Below are 17818 nucleotides of genomic sequence, written 5' to 3'. Positions count from 1 at the left end.
AGATTCATTCATGAATTCATGTCGAGCAGTGTGTGCAGGGCCAGTAAGCGGTCCGTCTGTGTATCTTTTGGTCACTCAATTATGCTATAAAAATGTATTTTCTTGTGATCACAGGATTTCATTGAGACATATTTTCCTCACGCATGCATATATATATATATATATATATATATATATATTGCTTGTTAGTTTTGATTAGTGTTGAGTTCAAATGCAATAAATCTGTTGATAAAACTTGTAGTAACAGTGCAATAATTGGTGGGTGCCACTAAATTTTGGCTGGTGCGCCTAAATTAAAAAAGTTAGGAGCAACAGTGCTACCAAGCAAAAAGGTTCATTTCAAGCCCTGGTACAAAATGCGGCTGCTAGACTACTCTCTGGCACCCGCCAGTATGAGTCGGTAACTTCAATCTTAGCTGCACTTCACTGAATGTGGGACAAAGAAGCAGTGGAGGACTGGCCATCCAGAGCCAGAGATATATACACTTATATACATACATATTTAGTTGAAGTCAGAATTATTAGCCCCCCTGTTTATTTTTCCCCCAATTTCTGTTTAACAGAGAGCAGATTTCTCCAACACATCTCTAATCATAATAGTGTTAATAACTCATTTCTAATAACTGATTTATTTTCTCTTTGTCATGATGACAGTAAATAATATTAGACTAGATATTCTTCAAGACACTTCTATTCAGCTTAAAGTGACATTTAAAGGCTTCACTAGGGTAATTAGGGTAAAGTTAGGGTAATTAAGCAAGTCATTGTATAACAGTGCCCACATAGAAAAATAGCTCTGGCCCACACAATCATCTTTTGCTTGGCCCACATGCCGCAGTGAATTACGGTACATGACTGGAACAAGTCTGGCTTCCAGACAAGGGCCAAATGTGGACTATATCTAGGCCAAGTCTCAGCGAAGTTAATAACCCATAACTAGGCCCATACAGAATCAGCGCGCGCAGAAATCTGCAGATTTTAAGCCCCTTACTGAGTTTATTTATTTACTTGTATAAACGTGTCAAAGCAAAATCGATATGCTAACTGTATTTTAGCTGTAATATAGGCCTACACTATATTGTCTGGTGTTTAATTATGCATGAGCAAATAGCTGTATAGCCTAATTTACATATTTTCATTCAGCATACCTGAGAGGTTGATCCACTTACTCACGCACTATACCTATTTGATTTATAACACTGTAAACTGGCTGATCATCTTTAAACTCTAAAGGAATTTAAGTGTCCTAACCAGGCTGCTGCAGAACGGGATGTTTCTTAACATACTGGAACAGAGCGCTTTAGCCATGTCACAATGAAAACAAACATTCAAATGGGTTCTGGTTCATTTTAGCTTAATTTTAATATTAATAATAATAATGAATACAGTGAATTAAAATATTGATTATAGTGTAGACTACTGTGGGACTGTGCAGTGAACTAAACATTTTTATTAGGCTAAAATATCCCCTAACTCAGGGGTAGGTAACCCATGGCTCGGGAGCCACATGTGGCTCTTTGGCCAAAAATATGTGTCTCTCCAGCTGTCTCTCTTCAATAATATTTTAAAGTTTAACAAATTAAAGAAATAGAAATAGGTTTCATCACTAGAAATAGGTTTCCTTCTGAAAATACAATTACAATGCACTTGTGTAGCACTGTGGTTTAACTTGAATCCAATAAAGGCCAAGCAAGCAACATTTCTATGATAACCTCACGCACGTAAACTCAAACAACATTCATGAGTGACCATGGCAAAAAGAAAATAATCTATAAATTGTTCTGTCTTCATACACATCCCTGCTGAAAAATCCATCTTAAACCAGCCTAGGCTGCTTGGCTGGTTTTAGCTGGTTGACCAGCCTGGTTTTAGAGGGGTTTTGGCCATTTCCAGGCTGGTTTCCACCATTTCCAGCGTGGTCTTAGCTGGTCAGGCTGGAAAATGACCAGTTAAAACCAGCTAAAACCACCTTGACCAGCCTGGTTTAAGCTGGACATAGCTGGTTTTGGCTGGGCTCCCAGCCTGGCTAGGCTGGTCGAGCTGGTTTTAGCTGGACATTTTCCAGCCTGACCAGCTAAGACCACGCTGGAAATGGTGGAAACCAGCCTGGAAATGGCCAAAACCCCTCTAAAACCAGGCTGGTTGACCAGCTAAAACCAGCCAAGCAGCCTAGGCTTGTTTAAGCTGGATTTTTCAGCAGGGTTGTGATGCGTCATATTTGTGCATGGACATAAATAAAGGTTTTGTTTATAAATAAACAAAGGTTTTGTTATATACACACACCCTAAATGGCTCTTTAAAAATGCATTTAATTAAAAAAATGAGAAATGGCTCTTTGCTGAAAAGATTCCCGACCCCTGCCTTAACTGAAAAACAGACTGTGTTTGTAAATAGCTCTTCTGTCCAGCAGATGTCGCGCCTGCGCAGAAAGACACTTTGAGGCGCTTCAGTGCGTCATCAATGAGCGACGCGTTACAAAACAACAGAACTAAAGTCCAACTTACTACATATTCATAAACAGCTCGTTCGGTGAGTGACTATTTTATCTGCACATTTAGGAAATGGTATATCAGAGACTGTCTGATGAAGAGCCGGTGTACACGCTTTGTGTTAGGCCTTTTTAATTGATAATAAATCGCTATGTTTTGGAGCTTTGCAGCTGCCGCGTTATTGATGATGTTTATGCGCCGTTTGCTGTTTGGCTGAGCACCCGTTTAGAAAAAGTTAAAGTTAAATCCTTATTTTTTTTCATTGGTACGACAGAGATATATTACATTTATTTTCCTTATTTGATGACTTGGAGAACTTATTCACTTATGAACAATTTATTTAAAAAATCATCAATTTCCTATCCCATTTAAAAAATTTAACATTATTGTAAATGCTTTCCCAAAAGAATTAATACATCTATCAACAATACATATTTCATATATAAATAAAAGAATCTCCTTATTATTATTATTATTATTATTATTATTATTATTATTATCATAAGGTATTAGTATATATGATAAGAAATGCAACGACAAACTTATTCTTCCAATTCTCCAACAAAAAAGTCAAATTGCTCCAAGAGGGAAATCATATCGGTCAGCGTTAATACAAGATATTGATTGGAAAAGAACATGGCTTCTCCCATATAAATATGTAATCCCAAACAAATCAAAGGAAATTCATTTTAAAATTCTTCACAAAATATACCTGGTCAATGCATTTATCTCAAGATTTACTGATATTGCAATTACTTGTTCTTTCTGTCAGGAAAATGAGGAAACTTTGACTCGCATGTTTATTTTACATGTAAAATCCTACAAGAGTTTTGGTCAGATCTATATAATTATTTGAATAAATCACAATCACCTAAACAAATCTTTAAATTGAAAGATATTATTTGTTATTATTCTAGTCCCTATAATAAAAATGAAGAATATATATATCACTTTTTTATATTATATGCGAAATTCTTTATCCACAAACAAACATTTCTTAAAGGGCCCATAGTTTAGCTCTTTTTTCTGATGTAATATTAATATTCTGGTTCTTCTGAGTGTGCCAGTTTAGGTTCAGTTTAAAACACAGTTCAGATTGTTTATTATAATGTGTTAAAAAGTGTCATGTTGGGGGCGTGTTCACAGCTCGCTGATTTAGGGGTGTGTTGCTTCACATGTAGATTAGTTTCGGCTTCCCGCCCAACGTAACAAGGGGGCGGAGCCATGAGCTCACCCGCTCTGCGTTTGCAACAGAGTCTGACAGGCAGACTGAGAGAAGGAGAAGGAGAGAGAGGATCAGCATTCAGTCTTACATGTACGACTCGGACACAGACCAATCAGAGAGTACAAAATCATTTGTGTCTTTGTACAGTTTTACAGCCAACTGTGTGCTAGTTTCAAGTGCCAAGCTTGTACACAGAAACTAATAACCACGCACACTGAATTAACTTTGACTGAGGCACCGGATGCGCCGCTCGAAGCCGCGACACGGCACACCAGACACTCTCTGTGGCGCAGCAGAAACATGAAGTGTCCCGAATCGTCGCGCCACGCATTTTTGAATTCTAAACATAGGTTTCTGCAGCGGTCCGCGGCGCCCAGCCGTCGACTTGAGTGTACCCTGATAGAAACCGATGTTTAGCATTCTAAAACGCATGCTAGTTAAGATCACAGGGAGCTTCTGGGATCGCGAGAAATGCAAACAGCTGAAGTATAAGGTAGACTCAATGAGAAGTACACATGTTTGCAAACCTACCTAAAGATACAACCAATAATTCCGATTAGAGCGATAATGTGGGGAATATTGATCTTGTGTTGAGCCCAATGAGCCTTGCATCTAAAAATAGAGCTAGCGTGTTCCTTTAGTGATATCGCTTCGACTCACGCTGAAAATGGCGGACGTGAATCAACAAACTGAGGATATGATGACGCGCCTGTCAATCAATATTGGTGAGCGGGGGGGGACCGCTCTCCTACATCAAGTTGCGGTCGGTCTGAAAACCGCTCCAATTGGTCCACCATTTTTTATGTTGTTAAATTGAAAAAAAAGCACTGGGTGTGTTTATATCACCCCAATATGACGATCTATACACCATACATGCACATATGTCTCAAACAGCTTGAAAAGTAGATTTTTTACCATAGGTGCCCTTTAAATCCTGTCCCTCATTTGCCCATTTCTTTATTGAAATTGATTCCTTGCTTAAAGCTATTCGTTTATTTGGCAACAAAATTCTGCAAGTTAATAGAAACTAATGAAAATATCATGCTTCCAGTAAGTTAGTCTTTAATTTTCTTTGTTTTTTATTTAATTTTGTACTTCCTCTTTCTTTATTTTGTTCTTTTTCTCTCTTTCTGTTACTTATTATTACTTATTGTTCTTATCACTTTGTAATTGTATGTACTTGTATTCCAGTCTCCTACAGATTACTTCCTGATTTATACTGTACATTTCTTCTTTTCTAAACAACAAAAAACAAAACAAAGAGCACAGTTTAGATCTAAAATGTCCTCTGAATCTTATCTTTTACACACTAATCAGTTCAGTATCAATGGTGTGAAGATTATAGACAATACATTTAATAACTTTTACATAAAGAAGTTATGCAGAACCACACTGTTGCCTAAATGCAAACCTTTTTGGAATTCCTTATTTGAGCAGATTGAGCGGAAAAAAGTTTGAAACTTACTGAAATACTGTCTCACCAATAAAGTTAAAGAAGAGACATAAACTAATTCCTTTAATTTATCCCGTGAAACAAGTTGTTAATTGTTTTAGAGACTTCTGCGTGTACTTTTTGTGAAATAGAGGAGGAATCGATAAAACACCTGTTTTTGAATGCACAAATACTCAAATGTTTTGGTTTGATGTTGAATATCTTATATTAAAACTTACTAAATTAAAAATTCAGTTTCTTATAAAGATATTTCTTATGAAAACAATAAATATAATAAAACTTGAAACTTGAGCAAAATTTGTTTATTAATTTAATGATTAGGGCTGCACAGTGGCGCAGTGGGTAGAACGTTTGTCTCACAGCAAGAAGGTCGCTGGTTCAAGTCCCGGCTGGGTCAGTTGGTGTTTCAGTGTGGAGTTTGCATGTTCTCCCTGTGTTGGCGTGGGTTTCCTCTGGTTACAATCTGCATAATACAATTTAAAGAAGAAGAAAGAAAAACAAAAAATTAAACATAAAATAATATAATGCTTTGTGTCAGACTTTTTTTTTAATTTAATAATTTGCATTTTTATAGTTTTGGTGTTTCCGCCTATAAAAATACTCACAAATGTCCCTATCAGTGTTTACAAATAATAAGATTTGATTTATTAAAGTCACACAAAAGTGCCAATTCCACATCTGTCACATCCATAAGCTTTCTCCTCATAAATGCTGAAATGTCAAATAAAATAACACCAATCATGTCTCTTCTATAGTGAGCCGACTCTTATCCTTTTGACTAGCATTGTTTCTTTTGGGTTGTGCAGTTTAATTCACAGAATTTCTGTCTCCAGTGTTGTGCAGTGATGTCTGATCTGATCTTCAGCAGTTTCTGATCTCTCTGTCTGATCTTATCTCCAGCAGTGTCTGATCTCTCTGTCTCCAGCGTTGTGCAGTGATGTCTGATCTTATCTCCTGCAGTTTCTGATGTCTGTGTCTGATCCCTCTGTCTCTGCTCTATAGCAGTGATGTCTGATTGGGGCGTCAAGTCTGATCTCCTCCAGCGGTTTCTGGATGCAGCATCCACAGGAGACATGAAAACGCTGATGCTCATGATAGATCAGTCCTCAGATTTGCTGAACCAGAGAGGAGAGAAGGGCTGGAGCGCACTGATGCTGGCTGCCAGACACGGCCACCAGGAGGTGGTCAAGGCCCTGCTGGAGAACGGGTGAGATGCCAAACACCATCCACAGAGTAACATCAGTCTGGCAGGGGAGAACATTAGAGATCAAGCTGAACTCATTTGAAGAATCAATTAAGTTCAGATTGAGCTTGCTGAAATGTAGTTTTTCATTATCGAATTTCAAAAATGATTCAACTGAATCAAATTATGGCTGAACTAAATCAAATCAACAATGACCTCAGTCAAATCTACAATGAACTGAATCAAATAAACACTGAATCAATTCAAAACAGAAGTAAAAAGGAATTATTCAACTTTGAACTAAACTGAAAGAATTGAATCAAATCAACACAAATTTGAATCAACACTGAACTAAATCAAACCATGACTAAACTGAATCACAACTGAATCATTAAACTGAATCAAACCATCACTGATCTGAATCAAATGCACAATGAATTGAATCAAATCAACACTGAATTGAATCAAAATAGACTGAAACTAATCTATTCCACACTGAACTCAATTAAATCAACATTAAACTGAAACAAATCAACAATGAACTGAATCAAATCCACAATGAATTGAACCAAATCAACACTGAACTGAATCAAACCAACACTGAGCTGAATCAAATCAACAACGAACTGAATAAAACCATGATTGAACTGAACCAAATCAACACTGAACTAACTCAAACCATGACCGAGCTTATATCAAATCAACACGAAATTGAATCAACACTGAACTAAATCAAACCATGACTAAACGGAATCACATCATTACTGAACTGAATCAAATCAACAGCGAACTGAAGTCATCATTAAACCGAATAAAACCATCACTGATCTGAATCAAATCCACATAGAATTGAATGAAATCAACACTGAATTGAATCAAAATAGACTGAAACTAATCTATTCCACACTGAAAATAATTAAATCAACATTAAACTGGATCAAATCAACACTAAACTGAATCAAACCAACACTGAACTGAATCAAATCAACAACGAACTGAATCAATCCATGATTGAACTGAACCAATCCAACACTGAACTGAATCAAATCATAACCGAGCTTCTAACAAATCAACAGTGGCCTGTCAAATCCACAAATAATTTAATCAAATCAACACTGAATTGAATAAACATAGACTCAAATTAATCTATTCCACACTGAACTCAATTAAATCAACAATAAACTAAATCAAATCAGCACTGAACTGAGTCAAATCCACAATGAATTGAGCCAAAGCAACACTGAACTGGATGAAATGAACATCGAACTGAAGTCATCATTAAACTGAATCAAACCATCACTGAACTGAATCAAATTCACAATGAGTTGAATCAAACAACACTGAATTGAAACAAAACATGACTGAAATGTATCTTTTCCATACTGAACTAAATTAATTCAACATTAAAGTGAATCAAATCCACAATGAACTGAGTCAAATCAACACTGAACTGAATCAAACCGTCACTGAACAGAAGTCACCATTAAACTGAATCAAACCATCACTTATTTACATCAAATTAACAATAAATTGAATGAAATCAGAACTGAACTGAATTAAATCAACACTGACCTGAATCAAATCATCACTGCACTGAATCAAATCATTACTTTATTTAAATCAAATCTACAATGAATTGAATCAAATCCGCACTGAACCGATGTTTTCTCCTCTCCATCAGATGTGATACGAGTGCACAGAATGGCTCAGGTCAGACGGCCAGAGATGTGGCGGTGTTTTGGGGTCACCGTCACGTGGCCAGTCTGCTGTCCGGTTCCCCAGATGTGGATCATTTGCCCATCGGAGGCGTTCAGGAGCTGGACATCTACTTCAACAGGCAGATGCTGGACAGAAAGAGTGAGAAGCGCACAGATTCAGCCTGGATCTCTGAAAAGCAGGCCGATCCAGACACCGTCTTCATCGTTTTCCATGACCTGTGTCCACTGGTGCGCCGCGGAGCTCAAGACACGGTGTGTGTGTGTGTGTGTTAGATAGGGCTGTAAATTAATGAATTATTATTGTTTAATCTCTTCTAAATTATATCATCATTAAACTGAATCAAATCAACACTCAAGTCAGTCAAAACATCAAACTAAAATAATTCAGCATTGAACTGAATCAAATCAACACTGAAGTGAACCAAAACATGACTGAGATGAACCAATTCATCATGTAATTAAATTAAATCAATATTAAAGTTAATTAAACCGTTATTGGTCTGAATCTAATCCACAATGAATTAAACCAAATCAACGCTAAACTGAATCAAACCATCTCTGAACAGAATCAAATCAACATCGAACAGAAGTCATCATTACACTGAATCAAACCATCACTGAACTGAACTCAATCTAAATTCATTTAAATCAACACTGAAGTAAACCAAAACATGACTGAGATGAACCAATTCATCATTTAATTAAATTAAATCAATATTAAAGTTAATTAAACCATTACTGGATTTCACCATTTCCAGATGAGTAAAGCTCTCGGGTAAAACACGTTACTTACAGACATATTGCTATGGCGTGCACTGTAATCCACACGTGAGTCCAGCTGTGCTCTCATAGCGGGAAATGAAAACAAAACCTAAGTTGTAGCACATTAATAAACGCAGCACTGACGACCCATGTCTCCAAACAATTCTTCTTCTTCCACTTGTTTGGCAACACAACGTGGCGTCTCTCTACTGTCTGTAACAGGTAAAAACAGTCTTCGACGCTATCATGCATATTAATGAAGCTGCACGGCATGCACAATAGAGCGTGCTGATTGGCAGTCTGGAAAGACTTGGAAGTCTTCCTCGATGCTTTTTAATGCTGATAACTTCTAGACGTCATGTTGTACTCGCCAGTACAGACATCCACTCTCCACACTGGAATACACACAAGTATATCTAATCTCCGTGAAGCAGCTTTAACATTTCATTTCAAACCGGAAGAACAAATTTGCTCCGAACAATCAAAAACAACCAATTTTCACTTGTTAATTAAATATATGTGTCGTAATACTGTTTTTAGCAGTGTGAGACACATATATGACTGTCAACATCTCACAAAATGTGTTCTGGTGTTTCGTGACCCTTTAAGAGAGATATTTAGACTAGAAACAAGTCAAGAAAATCTAAGCAAAAGCAATTTCCCGCTGTGTACTAACTGTATATGATTAAAATGACAATAAAAGCCTAGCTGGAAATTAATCGAAGCAAGAAATTCTGATCCCCGGCAGAAGTCGAGTGTGTGTCGGCTGAGAGCACCAGCGCTGCAGAAACTGCTCACACATGAGCACACGCTGTTGGTGTTTCTGGGGGTCCAGAAGAAGGAGGTGGCCTGGTTTGCTGTCAGCACTGAAGACGAGCCCACTGATTTACTGGAAACACTGGAGGGAGAGTGTTTCTTCCTGCAGCCCGCGATGCCTGGACTGCTGACCATGAGCGATGAGGACGCAGGTCAGACTACGCTAATATACTAATGTGATTTAACTCTTGTGTACCGTTCACATTTAATACCCTTTCGTTAAGTTCAAGGGTGAAAACATCCACTGACTTAAGCTGCTGTAAAATGGATCAGATATTTATTCTCCTATCTGATTGGGGCTTTTCCCTCAATATTAAGTAGCCTACACACAGTTCAGTCCTGCATCCTCTCCTTTTAAGTTCAGACTTCTTAAGTTTGATATGGAACACAAACTCCCGAGGACACGTCGGGATAATATTGAAAGGGAACAGTGTACTGTATAACCTCATTCACATCACTCTGCAGGCTATGCTGTTTCACTTTAAAATGTTAACATGATTAAAGGAACTACTTGTTTTCATTTTGCAACATAACAGACACCAAAAATGTCAACCCAGGCTCATTCTGAAAAGGTAGTCCTGAGGACGTTTCTGGAGACCGCAAATTATGTAGCCGGAGGTACGTATGGCTGCATTTCTTTTTTGAAGTGAACACTGCGGGGCGGTATGACGCTGTTCCTTTTAGCGCTCGCCGGCTGACCGCTTACCTTCGTGTGGAGGCCTTTCCCGCCGCAACCAGTTTGTCTGGTTAGCCCGTCCTGTGCGTCGGCGGACTCGAGACGCAGAGAGGAGCTGACCATGACGACAAGAGAATTCGAGTCCGGGGAAGAGACTAAAACAGAATCTAAGAAATAAAGCGAAGATAACAGGGTGAGAATGTAGTGAAATCCGAAAACGTGGTAAAAAAAATAAATAAATAAAAATCAGACGAGGGCTTTTCTTTTTCCGGACGGCTTTTGTAAATCGTTGGTTGGGTTTAGGGTGGGCAGGTCATCTATCAGTAAAATTGGTTAGGTTCGGGGAAGGAGGACGGTGGGTCGGCCGTCCGATTGGCCGGTCGCCCAGTCAATCATTCAGCCAGTCGGACAGACAGATGTTCGTTCGACAGCGGCCTCTGGTGGGTTCACGCAAGAACAGCGCGGGCGCGAACGACACACGCGGGAGACATCTGAGAAGCCAAAAAGGCGCACACAGCAGCCTCTTGCGGATTCGCGAAAACCAAAAACTGCAAAAGTACGTCCCACCCGGGACGTATTTTGCGGTCTCCAGAAACGTCCACAGGACTACGTTTTCAGAATGAGCCTGGGTTGAAAAATGTTGAGGCGCTGTGTAGCTACGCATTTATATGAGCGTCATCTTCACTGTATGCATAACAAAACAGCCTATAACATCACTGCCTCCTTTCATTTTCATTGAAAATACGAAACACACCCCGACTCTTGTGCGGAATATCAGTTTATTAATCAATAATGGGCATTATAACAGTATAACGCACAATAAGTGTATAAATTATAGAAAGTAAAGGCAAGCAATCAGTCAATATGCAGAATCAGTGTACACGGTTACATTCATTAATATATTAACTTATCTCTGCGCTCAGCTACAACACCTTACCTGAGAACAATCATATTTTATACTTAGATTCAAAAGACCAAAGTCAGAATATGTGGTTAGATAGAGACAACAAGATGAAATAAATATCACGGTTAACAAATATAGTGAGATTAGATCCAAGGCAAGTTTATTTCTACAGCACACTTCATACACAGTGGCAATTCAAAGTGCTTTACATAAACAGGAATAAACGATCCAGCAGGAGATCAGTGATGAACAGTCTGACGAGCACTGGGTAGATATGCTGCCGTGCATGCCAGAGTATGTGTGTGTGTGTGTGTGTATGTGTGTGTGTGTGTGTGTGTGTGTGTGTGTGTGTGTGTGTGTGTGTGTGTGTGTGTGTGTGTGTGTGTGTGTGTGTGTGTGTGTGTGTGTAGTCACGTGATGTGCGTTTTCAGCGGTGTAGTGTGGACGGAGAGCTGTTCAGAAACGCTAGTGTGGATGCGGATCATTTTCATTCCAAAACACTGCCTTAAAACTCAAACGTATTAGTGTAAACGCAACCTAAATTGTATTTTTGTGCAGGATCTGGAGTGAAGGTAGCTTCTGAATGTGAAGAGAAGCGTAGCTGCTTAAGGGGCCGTTTACATTTTGCGTTTTTTGTGTACGCTATAAGCTATCGAATCAAAGAAACATTGACATTCCTCGTTTCTTTGCCTACTTTTAAAATTTGAATTGGGTGGGTAATAGTACACCACCTTTTTTTTAGGACTACACCACTGATCATGAATATACCCAGCGTGCTCTTAAATGATGTCAGAAACGTTTGGATGTGATTAATGTCGATAAATGTTTGCCTTGCACTAATAATAAACAGTTCATACCTTCTCAGTGATGGTGTATATTCTTCTTGTCCTCCAGGAGTGGTGGCTCAGGCCAGATCTGTTCTTGCGTGGCACAGCCGCTACCGTTTCTGCCCGACGTGTGGCAGCGACACTCGAGTGGAGGACGGCGGATACAAGAGAACCTGTTTGAGAGCAGGCTGTCGGAGTCTGCAGGGCGTCTACAACACCTGTTACCCCAGAGTGGGCAAGTAAACGCGATATGATCTAAAAGTGGAAGAGAATAAGAGATTTCACACACTATTTATCCTATTTCTTGATGCTTCATTATTTTTAATATTATGTAGATTGTTTTGAGCTCATACCTGTACAGCAGTTTGGTGAAACACCTGTTGCTCCTAAGAAAAGTGCTTTATTCACTGCAACACATGCGTTTCTTACTTGTAGTTTTTATTTTACTTGTAGTTTTTCAGAAATTAGTCAAAATTAAGTGAGTTGTTCTCTTAAATAAGGAAAATAATCTTCTAATAGGGAAGTAAAATAAACAGATTTCAAGATTTCTTCCGCCATAGTCAGATTATTTTGCTTGATTTAAGGAAAAACTCACCTAATATTGACTCATTATTTTCGCTTGTCCAGAAAATGCTTCTTGATTTAAGAATATTTCGATTTTTGGACTAGAAGCGAGACGAAAGCTCTACATAAGAACGGCGTTTATTGCAGTGTAAATAAAGGTTGAGTTTTGCTCCTCCAGATCCAGTAGTGATCATGCTGGTCATTCACCCCGATGGGAATCAGTGTCTGATGGGACGCAAGAAGATCTTTCCCCCTGGGATGTTCTCCTGCCTCGCTGGCTTCATAGAGCCAGGTACATCAAACACAGATGAGAGACGCATCCAGTGGTCTATTAGCACTGAAGGGATTTTGGCATCGGCAGAAGGTTTTTTTTGTTGTTGTTTTTCTTTAAATCGGTACTGGCCTGAATGGTTTTTGTACAAAAGTCTTGGGCAGAATTTTTGGGGTATCGGTCAAAGGTTTTTTGTTCGATTCAGTATTGGTTGAAGTTTTTTTTGTTCAAATCTGTTTTGATCGAAGGTTTTAAAAAAAAATTGTACTGGTTCAGAGGTTTTTTAAAAATTAGTATCAGTTGAAGGTTTTTTTGCTCAAATTGGTATCGGTTTCTTATTGGTCAATTTTTTTTGTATCGGTCGAAGGTTTTTTGTTCAAAACGGTTTTGGTCGAAGGTATTTTGTTGAAATCGGTATCGGTCAAAGTTTTTTTTTTTGTTAAAATCTGTATCAGTCAAAAGTTTTTTTGTTCAAATCAGTATTGGTGGAATATCAGTTTGTTTAGACTGATATCAGTCGAAGGTATTTTGTTCAATTCAGTATCGTGGAAGGTATTTTGTTTAAATTGGTATCGGTCAAAGCTGTTTTGTTCAAACTGGTATCGGTCGAAAGTGTTTTTTTTTTAAGCGGTATCAGTCAAATGTGGTTTTTATTTAAATCGATATCGGTCAAAGGTTTTTTGTTCAAACCGGTATCTGTCAAAGGTTTCTTGGTCAAACTGGTATCGGTCAAATATTATTTTGTTTAGACCGGTATCGGTTGAAGGTATTTTGTTTATACCTTCGAGATCGGTCGAAGATGTTTTTGTTCAATCGGTCGAAGGTATTTTGTTCAATTCGTTATCGGTCAAAGGTTTTTGTTCGAATTGGTATCTGGTATCGAACTGGTATTGCTCAATTATTATTTTGTATAGATCGGTATCGGTTGAAGGTATTTTGTTCAAATCGGTATCGGTCAAAGGTTATTTTGTTCAAATCGAAATCCATCAAATATATTTTGTTAAATCGGTCGAAGGTGTTTTGTTGAAACCGGTATCGGTCGAAAGTGTTGTTTTTTTTTAAATCAGTATCGGTCGAAGGTATTTTGTTCAAAACGGTATCGGTCAAATATTTTTTTTTTAGATCGGTATTGGTTGAAGGTATTTTGTTCAAATCGGTATCTTTCAGAGGTATTTTGTTCAAATCGATATCCATCAAAGATATTTTGTTAAATCGGTCGAAGGTGTTTTGTTGAAACCGGTATCGGTCAAAAGTGTTTTTTTTTTTTTTTTTTTTTTTTTTGGTATCAGTCGAAGGTTTTTGTTCAAAACGGTATCGGTCAGAGGTGTTTTTGTTTTAAAAATCGGTATTGGTCGAAGGTTTTTTGTCCAAATTGATATCGGTCAAAGATATTTTATTTGGTATCGGTCAAACGTGTTTTGTTCAAACCGGTATCGGTCTAAAGTGTTTTTTTATTCAAATCGGTATCGGTTAAAAGTTTTTTTTTTTATTCAGATCGGTATCGGTCGAAGGTGTTTTGTTTAATTCGGTATCTTTCAAAGGTATTTTGTTCAAATCGGTATCAGTCAAAGGATTTTTGTTTAAATTGGTATTGTTAAAGGTATTTTGTTCAATTTGTTATCGGTTGAAGGTTTTTTGTTCAAACCGGTATCAGTCGAAAGTGTTTATTTTTCAAATTAGTTAAGCTAAAGGATTTTTGTTCATACTGGTTTGGCTGATGGCCAAATCAGTATTAGACTAATTTAATCTATATAGTCAAGATCTTCATATGTTATTGACTGTTTGTCTGCTGTGTGCGTGCGTGTGTACGTGTAGGCGAGTGTGTGGAGGCTGCGGTGCGGCGTGAGGTGCAGGAGGAGAGCGGTGTTCAGGTGTCTGTGGTCCAGTATGTGTGCAGTCAGCCCTGGCCGATGCCCTCCTGCCTGATGATCGGCTGCCACTGCGTCGCTCTGACCACAGACATCAGTGTGGATCAGCAGGAGCTGGAGGAGGCGCGCTGGTTCACACGTCAGCAGGTCAGCATCACAAGCACAGACATATACATATATGCACACATCCACATCAGTGTGGATCACCAGGAGCTGGAGGGGGAACGCTGGTTCACACGCCAGCAGGTCAGCAAAGATCAGATCACTCATTGACTACTTTTACAAGGACATCGGTAATGGAATCATTTGCCATAATCTGAATAAGGCAGTAATATGATGAAGGTGTTTACATGAGTTGCTGTTTAAATGTTCCTTTCTTGTTCTTGTTTTACATGTTATAGCATATTCACGTCACTTAATCAGTATTCAACGCTAGTTTCCTCTGGCGTTTCATCAACAGTTGGTGTTCGTCAAGCCACCATATGTAATTTTGGACGTTTTATTTTTAAAGTTCACCTGCAGTTAATTTCACTACGTGTGCAAACAGACAACGGCAGGTACACATTCTCCAGCAACAGACCACCGCTGACATTTCCTTTACTAACATTTCATTCATGACCCCGTGACAAACTCTGAGGTACTGGATTAAAGCTTAGACTTGGATTAGACACAGATTAGACACCTAAAATCTGCTCTCTCGATTGAATCCATTCCCATTTGTTTGTCGTCAAATCCCTGATAACTGCCATGTGTGTGTGTCCTGACGCAAAACGTAAAGAAAACATAAAAGTATGGGCTGCATCTGAAATCGAATACTTCCCTACTACACAGTACGTGAGCCGAGTAGTATGTCCGAATCCATAGTATGCGAGAAACACCTACTACTTCAGATGAGATTTTGAATTGCATATCCAATGGACGCTACGCTATCCCATAATGCACCGCAAGAGAATTCATGAATGGAAGTGATGTTGAGTTAAATTAGGTCTCCACCAATTTAAAAGCAAATCTACACCTTTGGGCTTCAGATTGTAATGCATTACTTTTAATAGTAACATTACCCAACACTGCTTCCAGAATGAACAGCTCCTGATGGAGTACTCACCCTGCCTTTTGACCTGCTCTTAAACAAGTGTATATTATGACCATCAGAGTTGTTCATGTGTGTGTGTGTGTGTGTGTCCCGCAGGTCATCGACGCGCTGCTCAAACACAAACACGCTGCATTTATTATGCCACCGCAGCAGGCCGTCGCTCACCAGCTCATCAAACACTGGATTGGATTCAACGCAAACCTCTGAACTCAGACTCTCCGACGCTTCACAAGCGTGACCTTTCGTCTTGTTTTCCAGTATATTCCAGATCCCTTCCCAAGGTCTGCATAAACCAAGCTCTTTTGTTTCTGTACGATGACATGTTTACAACTGAAAGTGAATATTGAGTAGGGGGCAGGGTTTATTTTTGAGCTCCACCTCTCATCTTTCACTCACAGCAAACTAATGGTTGGAGGGTGTGGCTTAGCGTATTTCGTCCAATCAGAATCATCAGAGAAGCACTGCAGTTCCAGAGCAAATGGGCAGATTTATAGGATTTCTGCAGGTTTCAGGTCAAATTTAAGCCATTTTTAAGATCATCATGAATAAAATAAACACTAAACACTCATTTCTGACTGTTTGGGCCAATGGAATTTTGTTTCACTCTCAGTGATGTGTGTCGGGGGTCTGCTTAAATAAGTGTCTTTATCAAATGTTTACAAAACAAGCAGGAAAACAGTGTGCCTGTAGCTTTCCCTACACATATATGTGTTGTATTACGTGACAGAAAACCAAAAGCTTCTTCAGGCTGTATAGTAAATCATTCAAATCTGGTGTCTATTAAATGTAAATCTGAGACTACTGTAGGGAAAACAGCTAAAACTGTTAAGTTAGCACTTTAAACATCCGATCACTTAACCCTTAAAGACCCAGAGCTATTTTGTGGGCACCTAATGGGCCTATATTATTATGTTTTTAAAGCAGTTTTATTTTTATTTTAGCAGTCAGCCTCAGGTGTCATATATTATTTTAAACAGGAGAACCTGAAGCGTCAATCTGTATCATTTAAAGGTCCAGTCTAAAAGACGTTTTGGTCCAAAAACAAGTGAACAGACAGAACATTTTCCAGAATTTGAAGAAAAAATGATTTTAAAAAAGTGCCATTTTCTAGTTATTTCAAACAAAACCTCTTGAAGTTTCTTTTTTTTCTCTTTAGAAATAAATGCTATGATGTTTTATACTTCCAAAGTAAATTTTGTCTACATCCACCATTCCCTGAGCAAATTATTCCAATGTTATTCAAGGTGTTTTTCACTGAAAAACTGGCACATTCTATTTACTGACAATGTAGATGGCCAAGATGCTTGCACTTTTAGTTTTCTCTAACTTATTTTAGCAGTCAGCATCAGGTGTCATATATCATTTTAAACAGGAGAAGCTAAAATTTCAATCTTTATCCTTAAAAATTCCAATTTTAAATTTTTTATGACAAAAAAAGGTACATTTTACAGGATTTTAACAATAAGTTACTTTTAGTCAATGATTTTATCAACACAAATTGCCTTGATTTTATGCTTTTAAATGAATCTTGGCTAGATGACAGCTGTAGCGCAGCAGTTCTGAATGAAACTGCTCCTTTAAACTTTGATTTTTTGAGTGTTTGCGATTGTCATAGCAGCGTCAGCCAATGAAATTAGTCAGCAATAGGCCACTGTCTGAGCTGGTGTATTTGCATACAGCGATCTGATTGGCTCACGCTTCCGTCGGCGCTTAAAGTTGAGCAAGTCCCAACTTCTGCAGCGAGCAACACCACTGAAGCAGCGCCGACGGATCCACAATGCAGTTCGGCACATATTCAAAGTGAATGGGAAGCGTTGAAGCTGAAGCCTCGTGTGAATGGGCTGTAATCTGGACATCAGAATTGAGTGTAAACTAAATGTCTGCACAACATTATTATCCAGGTCAGTGTTCTCAGCAGATAGGTAGAAATACATGGAGAACTGTTAAAATGTGATTGTAAGGAAGACAG

General features: G+C 38.4%; 2 protein-coding genes across 3 annotated transcripts in view; both read left to right on the top strand.

Annotated features, from left to right (window-relative positions):
- lrrc2 (leucine rich repeat containing 2) overlaps window positions 1-17818 on the top strand; it is a 148010-nt gene that overhangs the window by 41083 nt on the left and 89109 nt on the right. The window lies entirely within an intron of this gene.
- Window positions 2451-16417, top strand: nudt12 (nudix (nucleoside diphosphate linked moiety X)-type motif 12). Of its 2 annotated transcripts, none has more exons than XM_056464215.1 (8): window positions 2451-2529; window positions 6170-6374; window positions 8032-8320; window positions 9579-9798; window positions 12121-12288; window positions 12796-12909; window positions 14704-14903; window positions 15946-16417. In XM_056464215.1, the coding sequence occupies exons 2-8, from the start codon at window positions 6175-6177 to the stop codon at window positions 16054-16056; spliced, it is 1302 nt and encodes a 433-aa protein (XP_056320190.1). In that variant the 5' UTR covers window positions 2451-2529; window positions 6170-6174; the 3' UTR covers window positions 16057-16417. The 2 variants fall into 2 exon arrangements, with proteins under 2 accessions (XP_056320190.1, XP_056320191.1); XM_056464216.1 differs by having other exon boundaries at window positions 2456-2529; window positions 6173-6374.

Source organism: Danio aesculapii, chromosome 8 (genome assembly GCF_903798145.1).
Source record: "Danio aesculapii chromosome 8, fDanAes4.1, whole genome shotgun sequence".
Classification (NCBI taxonomy): domain Eukaryota; kingdom Metazoa; phylum Chordata; class Actinopteri; order Cypriniformes; family Danionidae; genus Danio; species Danio aesculapii.
This window is presented reverse-complemented; position numbering and strand designations above follow the sequence as displayed.

Bases quoted from the DNA above. Each gene is read 5' to 3' on its own strand.
- nudt12 (XM_056464215.1), top strand. From the start codon at position 6,175: ATGTCTGATTGGGGCGTCAAGTCTGATCTCCTCCAGCGGTTTCTGGAT. The intron at 6,375-8,031 runs GTGAGATGCCAA...CCTCTCCATCAG, and splicing joins AAGGCCCTGCTGGAGAACGG to ATGTGATACGAGTGCACAGA. The intron at 12,289-12,795 runs GCAAGTAAACGC...TTGCTCCTCCAG, and splicing joins CACCTGTTACCCCAGAGTGG to ATCCAGTAGTGATCATGCTG.